This window comes from Cibotium barometz, chromosome 24 (genome assembly GCF_041138505.1).
Source record: "Cibotium barometz isolate CiBa-2024 chromosome 24, ASM4113850v1, whole genome shotgun sequence".
Classification (NCBI taxonomy): domain Eukaryota; kingdom Viridiplantae; phylum Streptophyta; class Polypodiopsida; order Cyatheales; family Cibotiaceae; genus Cibotium; species Cibotium barometz.
The window spans coordinates 2,764,813-2,773,680 of NC_141069.1; the positions used below are offsets into that span (position 1 = coordinate 2,764,813).

At 41.2% G+C, this 8,868-nt stretch overlaps 1 protein-coding gene across 2 annotated transcripts; it reads left to right on the top strand.

Moving 5' to 3' along the window:
• The first annotated feature begins 5,704 nt into the window (after positions 1 to 5,704).
• LOC147624804 (glucan endo-1,3-beta-D-glucosidase-like) lies at positions 5,705 to 8,433 on the top strand. 2 transcript variants are annotated; one of them, XM_086818034.1, is made up of 2 exons: positions 5,705 to 5,908; positions 6,216 to 8,433. In XM_086818034.1, the coding sequence occupies exons 1-2, from the start codon at positions 5,782 to 5,784 to the stop codon at positions 8,222 to 8,224; spliced, it is 2,136 nt and encodes a 711-aa protein (XP_086674160.1). In that variant the 5' UTR covers positions 5,705 to 5,781; the 3' UTR covers positions 8,225 to 8,433. The 2 variants fall into 2 exon arrangements, with proteins under 2 accessions (XP_086674160.1, XP_086674161.1); XM_086818035.1 differs by having other exon boundaries at positions 6,219 to 8,433.
• The last annotated feature ends 435 nt before the right edge of the window (positions 8,434 to 8,868 follow it).

Genomic DNA, 8,868 nt, shown 5'->3' on the forward strand with positions numbered 1-8,868 from the left:
TTTTTTGCACGTAATTTTGGAGTATATTTCTTATACTCTTGTACATATTCCAACTTAGATACCTAGTTGCTTATATATCTAGGTGAGTTATTTTTCTACCTTAACTTTATTGTGTTTTGGGTAGTTATCATTAGAAAAGTGCCAATAATTCAATTTCTTTTCTAATGATGTACTCAGAAGGAGTTATTCCTTCATGTAGTCTCAAGTATATAGAGACAGGTTTAGTATGTGAAAATTTGGATAAGGCCATCCTATTCCTTTTATACACGATCTTATTCATATTTCCTAGACGGCATACTAGGGAGTTTCAAATTGTTAAGGTATGTATGGGTGGTATCATGGTGGTATGGGACGCTAGTGATCCCTTACATATATTAACTTATGGGATAATTTGGGCTCAAGATTGTTGCCTTGCTTACATCACTTAGCATGTTGTCCTCAACATTCAAAGACAATCTCATTTTCTAAATTCACTAGAAGTTATAGTGTGGGCATTCTTCTAGATAAACTTCTTTTATCTATAGCCTGCATGTTTTGATGAGGGAAATCTCGTCAGCATTTTCACTTGTTGAAATCTCTTTCTTTAGAGTTCAAACAAGTTTATCTTGTTGTGTTCGGATAAGGAAATTTGGATTCTTCCTTTGTTGGCATTTCTTTCTCTAGTTCCGTACTTTAGGTGATTTATATAGTCAACCTGATTATTTACGGATGGACATATGTGACTCATCTAGACGCTGATGACTCTCTATGTTGATATGGGTAACTCGGGACGTCGATTATTCCATATGCAGATGTGGGTATGTCGAGATGCCGATGAATCCCTGGTTTCTGCTGTTATAACGCCATGTTTTCTTACTTTATTACGAATGGTTTACAACAAGGAAGTTACTTTGAATGTGAATTGCTCTGATCATCCGTAGTCTGATGGGGTGGGCAAACAGAGTGTATGAATCAGATTGTAGAGTATATGCTTCGTGCATATGTCTCTAGGAAATCATCAAATCTGAAAAAATATCTTCCAATGATGGAATTTGCCTATAGCAGTTTTAAATATACGGCTATTGGTTTTAGTCCATGCATACTTATGTATGGGTATCAACCCAGGGCACCTATTGATGTCAGTCTTAATAAGGACATCGAGCTTGATGTATCGAGGGATTTCTTGCGTGATATGTAGGAAATGCTGACCGAAGCTCGGGATTCTATCAGGAGTGCTCATGATAGGGCACGGTTTTATGCTGATAGGGGACGCTCATCTCGGTCTTTTGAACTAGGAGCGTTGGTTTATTTTAATGTTCTTAAAGATTCTCAGACTTTGTCAATGAAAAAATGCTCGAATTTATCTCCTAGATATTGTGGTCCATTTCGAGTTATACATCGGATTGGCACAGTTGCATTTGAACTTAAAACTACCTCCACATGTTAGAGTTCATCCCAGTCTTTCATATTAATAGATTGAAAGGGAAACTGGGAGGTGAGGATAACACAGTTATTCCTCAAGAACTCATTGAAGTTGAAGATTTATCCTATGTTCCACATGAACCTGATAAGGTTCTTGAATTCAGGGAAAGGAAACTTTCTAGTTGACTAATCCCTGAGGTTAAAATTAGGTGGAAAGATAGGGAAATTGAGGATTCGACTTGGGAGTCGATTGAGATTGTTCAGCGCAGTTCTCCTTCTTTTCATTGCAAGAGTGCAATGTTTTGAGAGAGGGGAAGTATGTTATATGTACATTATGTGTGCTATGTTATATGCACATTATGTGTGCATATACTAGGAGGCTAACCCACATTAGGCTTGTGAGCATGGGAGCATGGGAACAAGCTCTAGTGGAGCATGGGTTAGGCTAACCTTAAGGGTTAAGGTTAGGGTCAGGCATCCAAGGGTCACACATGGGGAATGGAAAGTCAAGAGTCACTTGAGGGCTCTCCTATATAATAGGGGCATGGGGCACACTCAAGGAGGCTTGGGGGCTTGGAGGCTTATGCTAGGGTCTCTTGTGTAGAGGTACATATCTACTCATCTACCATTTCACACTATAGCTACATGCTATTGGATTGGAGTTATACCTCTTGATGGTATGGGACATCAAGGTAGAGGTATGATGTATTTCATTTATAATTCATGTGTGCATCCCTTGGGCTCGGGGGTGGTTGGGTGGTTGAGTTTATGCCTGATTTATGCATGTTTATGCATAACAATTATCTAGAGAGATCTTAGGGTTTTAACAATACCAAAGCTTCGCACACCAAACAAAAGAGTCGACCCACTATACATGCCAATTAAACGAAGACTCATGCCATACGAATTCAAAGAAGCAAAACAGAGGGACTTGCATGTATGATACAACTTTCCAATGTTCTCGCCCTCAAAATTTCTGGATATATCCAATCAAAAAAACCAGATACTCACATGGATTCGATCATAATGGATCCGGACATAGTGGCTACAGTTTGATTTCTGAAGTTGATCGTAGTTCTAATTGACCAGCTAAAAGAAAGATATAATGGGCATGATGCATAACAACTTTGCTTCGACATGAATAGAGGCCAGGAGGAACGAGAGGTGATGCTATAATACCATTGCCTCAGGTGTCTACCAGGATACATGCATGCAACATTCGAAGATATGATAGACACCGGGTTTTGGACTTCCCACTCAGCATTCAGAAGAACCCTCAAAAAGCTTCAGTCATGTCGTAACTTCTACAGACATGAGTTTGGCAACTAGGTCTTTCGACCTAGGTAAGAGGTTCTAAGGATAGAACCTACATCAGGTAGGGGGGATATTAATCCCATTTTGGATTAACAAAAATACTCCTCCCATTGAGGACAGTAATAAGTGTTATGTAATGGCACTATAAAGATTGTACATTATGAGATACTGGCCAGCCAAGGCTTTAATTAGTAAATTTTGGGTGCCCAAGTTTGAATAAGGGTAGTTGTATCTAAGGCAATTTCTCATAATGGAAGACACAATCCCCCTTTGTGCTATGAGAGCTCTTGTCTTATCTTGTGTATGAGAGAGATAGAGAAAGAGAGAGAGAGAGAGAGAGAGAGAGGGAGTACTCTAGTGCATGTGCCTCTTCTATGCTTGGGTGTGGGAGAGTGAGAGGATGGTTGCCTTGCATTGTGGTGTGAGCGACTCCATAGTAGTGACAGAGTGAAGGTGGAGATTGGAGGATTGGAGCTTCTACAAGCCGGCTTGGAGAGCCTTAAGGGACATAAGCTCGGAACTTGGTAAGTACCCTACTATGGTTGTTGTCTACTGCTTGTTCCATTGGTGAATGTGTGGAGTTCTCTTGGGAGGTGCAGTAGGCCATAACACTCTCCTTCTTCATCCATGGGTGGAAGGTCCTTCTTCTCTCATGGTATAGGCCCCACAAATTTTTTAAGATTGGATACATGAAATACATTGTGGATTCTTGTAGACTCTGAGCAAATCAAGCTTGTAGGCCAAGTCACCAAACTTTTTGAGCGCCAAGTATGGCCATAATATCTATGAGAAAACTTTGGGTTGGTGGAGCCTTTGAGAATGTTATGACGGCTCTTTGGAAGCTTCAACAACACATAGTCACCCTCTTAAAACTTCAGATTGCGTTTATGCTCATCCGCATTAGCCTTCTTCAGGTTGTCCTGCAAAGTTAAAGAAGCTGTCTCATCCTTTCCAATTCATCTTTGGCTAAAGGATTAACCACTTTGTCCTCTTGAAAGGCTATGGATGGCATATACACTTGATACCCATAAAGAGCCTCAAAAGGAGACATCCCAATGCTCAATTGCTTGCTTAAATTATGAGAAAATTCAGCAAGATGCAACCATTCATCCCATGAAGCTTGTATATCTTGACAATAATGCAATAAGTACACCTGTTGGTACACTCCGTTTGCCCATCCATTTGAGGATGATAGGTTGTAGATAGAGTGATTTGTGTGCCCATGTTCTCACACTCGATGTCTCTATCAAAAGCTCTTATACCAGTTGGAATGGAGTGACCATAAAGTTAAGATTTGGGATAAATAATTATGTAGATTAGCATGCAATTAGCAAGAATCACACATAATGCCTAAGTGGTTTAATCTCCCACCATGAGAATGGAAATAGCCTTCCATAAGCCAAAGTATGGTAGTGTAGGGCTCCAAGGTTCACTCAAATGTCAAATGCTCCAAAGATATGTCCATGAGCCCCTTTTATAATTGAGCCCATGCCCATGCCCTAACTAAGGTTCCTACTTCATTACAACTCTCTCCAAATTTTGTTTGAAACCAAATCTATGCATTTCATAACTTAAAGTACTATTATTGATGGTAACTTGATCACATTGAAATATTCAATTTATGTCCCTTTCTACCACAATTTGATGTTTATCTTATGTTTAATATTCATTTTATGTCCCTTTCTACCATAGTTTAATACTTATCTTATGTTTAATATTCATTTTATGCCCCTTTCTACCACATTTTTATACTTATCTTATGATTGATGGTGACTTGATCACATTGAAATATTCATTTTATGTCTCTTTCTACCACAATTTAATTCTTTCTTACGTTTAAATTTCATTTTATGTCTCTTTCCGCCACAATTTAATACTTTTCTTATGTTTCTACTAAATTTCAATATCCATCTTTATAATCATGCCTAGCTTAAGAGACAATTATGCTCAAAAGTAGATGCCATAGGTTACATTGTCTAAAGTCTGATAGACTATTGATTTACAATAATATATATACATTACAATTCTACATGAAGGAAAAATGGAGCATTATAAAAGACATGCCAAAAACTACGAGGAAGGAAAGATGGAGCATTTTAAAAGGCATGCCAATTCTAGAAGGAAAAATGGAGCATTATAAAAGACAGGCCAAAAACTACGAGGAAGGAAAGATGGAGCATTTTAAAAGGCATGCCAATTCTAGAAGGGTGGAAAGACGAAGCATGCCAATTCTAGAGAGGAAGGAAAGATGGAGCCTGCCAATTTTAGAGAGGAAGGAAAGAATCATCGTTTATGGAGCAATGTCACTTCTCACTTGCTTTTGGTGTGTGTTGGACACTGACATGTCGCATCACACTCTAGTGACACTCTAGTGATATATTATGGTAGGATGAGTTCATCCATCAATAAAACAAGAGAATTTTCATGGTTTTATGTAGAGAGAGATTTAAGCAAAAGCTTGAAAAACATCATGCCATAAATATAGCTAAATCTTCTCATAGAAGTTTTAACAAAAATGGCTAATTTTTGTATAAAGTGTGCTCCTAATGATCCTAATATCACCTTGTGCCCGTAAATCAGCCTTGTTGTGCCCCTAGAGCTTCTCCTCCTTGTATGTGTGTGTGTGTGAGTGTGTGATAAGAAGGAGAGAGATCTATGTCATTCCATCTCATCCAAGGAGCATCACAAATCTATGTGTGTGTGTGTGTGTCTCACGTTCCATCTCAGAGAAGGAGATGTTTATTTCTTTCTCTCCCTCCCTTCTTGTCTTCTTTCCATCCATCCTCTTCCTCATCATCTTTAACCATGAGAATTTAGCTAGCATTTTATCTTCATGTCCCAATTAATTCGAAAAAAACTTCCCTTGTGTAGCTATGAGGAAACGGAGCCATTTAGTGGTCAACAAATTCTTTTTAAAAAGCTCGTGGGAAACAACAAGGGCCGCCCAAGTGTGAAAACATTTTGATGGGTCACTTTCTTTGAGGAATCTTTGCGTTTACCTTTGCCCTGCTGTGAAGCTTGGTAGCAGCGTGTTAGCAACGCATAGCTTTGCGCACGCTATAAACAATGACCGTTGCTGAAGTGGGAGACGATGCTTGTTGTGAAGGGATGGATAGATTGTACCAGGGTGTGGTCACTCGCATGAAGGCCCTTCGCAGGAAGATCAGGCGTCAAGGCAGAAGCCGCTTCCCAGGTCATCATTAAGCATGCAATCCATTGATATAAACCTGATTTTTGAGTGGCCTTAATCTGGGCAATTAAGTACGCCTTTTGTGTTCTCGTTAATGATCCAACCTGTCATCAGAGCATGTAATTTGTGTAATTAAATTGCTCACAGTTGCTTTGCAATGTGGGTTTATGAATGGCCAACAGTGCATTGTGGAATGCCCAATGTTAACATGCATCCAGCGTTGCATTGTAGAATGCCCCATAATCTTAATGTTATCATGCATCCAACATTGCTTTATAAAATGCCCCATGATGTCAATGCTAACATGCAGAAGAAGGAAGATTGCTGCTGCTGCCACAACCCTTCCCTACCACACCGAACCCAGCTGCACCAGAACCGTCATCTTTTTGGTCTCCTGCTTTGAGAAATCTCCCCTTACCCACCAACTCTGCCTGGCTCAACTTCGTCCTCAACCAAGGCTCTGTTCCTGAGTATATTCATCCCTACCTCATCCAAGTGAAAGAAGGCACCTTAACCATATGTTTTCCATCCCGCATCGTGCAGCCAGCCTTCATCATCCAGTCCTTTATCCCCAACCTCACCATCAGCAGCTCCAATGCAGCTTCAACCAAACATTTAGTGACTTTTTTTGATGATCTTAGTGTCACTGTCGAGCTTCCTGGCCAGATCACTGTCCCCTTGGTGAGAGGCTGCCCTTACATCACATGCATTTTCAATGAGTTCACCACCCCTAAGTTCTCCACCATACATGCAGTGCTGAACCTCACATCCAATGAGACTCATACCAAGCACAAAGTTTTGATGAACAATGGGCAAACATGGCTGATTTATAGCTCTGATCCCCTCTTCTTGTCTCCAAATCTGCTTGTGAATGGCAGCTTCAAGGGGGTTGTAAGAATTGCTTTGCTTTCTGGGGACGGTGCAGCAGAGGCAATCTTGGATAGGTTTAGTGCAACACATCCTTTGGAAGGGCATGCTGATATTTCAGTCCCTTTCCAAGTTAGATACGAATGGAAGAGAAATAACTCAGGTGAGCTTTTGATGCTGAGTCTCCCAATGCACAGGGATATGATGTCCTTCCCTAGCATTGAGAGTACATATCCAGCCCTGTATTATGACAGCATAGACGGGAAAATGCAGGGGGTAGTGAGCAATTCTTGGGTTCTTAATGAGAGCCCCTTACCTGCAGGATGGTTTTCTTTGAGAGGCATATCAGATCCAGGCAATCGGAGAGAGATTGCCGACGTGCTAAGGCATGACATTGCCTTATTGACCCCAATCACTACTGACTCGACATATTTTCATGGCAAGGCTTTGGCCCGTGTGGCTAGAATGGCAATGATAGCAGAGGAGGTAGGCTGTCTTGATGTCTTGAAAACAGCTATAGATTTTTTGGGGCAGTCGATGACACCATGGATGGAGGGGAGCTTTCCTGGAAACGCTTTGCTTTATGATTTGAAATGGGGGGGTTTGATCAGTCGTAATGGATCACATGACTCTGGAGCAGATTTTGGACTTGGAGTGTACAATGACCACCATTACCATATGGGATATTTCTGCTATGCTGGGGCTGTTCTTGCAAAGCTGGATCCAGCATGGGGAGCTACTTATAGGGCTCATCTCTATACGATTGCTGAAGATTTCATGACCTTACATCATCATCACAGACAAACCAGTCAGCCTCAGCATCATTCTGGTGTTACTCGAAGCCAGCCTCTTTTTCCAAGGCTCAGAAATTTTGATCTCTGGGTCTTACACTCCTGGGCAGGTGGTCTAACAGAGTTTGCAGATGGCAGGAATCAAGAGAGCACCAGTGAAGCTGTGAATGCTTACTATTCTGCCGCCCTTCTTGGTATGGCTTTCGGAGATAGCCGCCTTGTCAATGCAGGCCTCACCATTGCAGCTTTTGAGATCCGGGCTGCTCGCACACTGTGGCATGTGCCCTTAAATTGTACTTTATATGAACCAGAGTTTGTGTCCTCTAATCGCATGCTAGGGGTCCTTTGGGCCAATAAGAGGGACACAGGCCTGTGGTTTGCACCATCGGAGTGCAAAGAGTGCCGTCTTGGCATCCAGCTCCTTCCCATACTCCCAATCACAGAATTCCTTTTTAAAGATGTCAAGTTTGTGAAAGAACTGGTGGAGTGGGTGTGGCCTTCTCTGAGTAGGCCTGATGTAAAGGATGGATGGAAGGGTTTTGTGTATGCATTGCAAGCCTTGTATGCACCTGAAAAAGCTTTTCATAATGTGGTTGCCCTGTCAGAACATGATGATGGTAATTCTCTATCAAACATGTTATGGTGGATCTACTCAAGATGATCGAGCTTCCTCTTTGGTGTGCCCAGTCCACGCTACATTGGATTGTATCTTTGACTATACAGTATGTACATGTGTGTGTCACATAGCATTTTATCTTTGACCATCCTATATGTATATGTGCCCTCTACTCTTGATATGTTCCATCATTCATGTAGCTTTTGACTTTAAATTTATGGTGCTCATGTCTTCATCAGCTTTTCATACAAAAAGGTGTGTCAATGGCTACTGGTCTTTGATGCCAACCCTTAGATAAAAAGACTCTATATCTACAGGAGTTGTCGCACAAGAGAATCCTTAAAATACTAAACCTGCTTCTCGAAGAAAGCGTTCTTCACCATAACAGACACATTATTGACTGTCCTCCATTAATGCTGTGACTCGCGAAAGGGAGAGGGCTCAACCCCCCCTGCATGCACATGGTTGAAGCACACCCTAGATCTTCCTCTAAACGAGGGCAAATGCTGGCTGATTATGCACCAAAGTTTGTTTTGGAGCACCTGCTACTTATAACGGGCCGAATGCTTAAAATGTGGAGCAGTGGGTGCTTCAAATAAATAAGTGCACCGCAGCCCTTCACCTTTAAATCGACTGCGCCTTATTAGGTGCACACTTCTGCTTGACCGGCCGAAGTCCACATTTATTTA

Coding starts and splice junctions, on each gene's coding strand:
- LOC147624804 (XM_086818034.1), top strand. CDS start 5,782: ATGACCGTTGCTGAAGTGGGAGACGATGCTTGTTGTGAAGGGATGGAT. Junction 5,909..6,215: donor AGGCAGAAGCCGCTTCCCAG/GTCATCATTAAG, acceptor GCTAACATGCAG/AAGAAGGAAGATTGCTGCTG.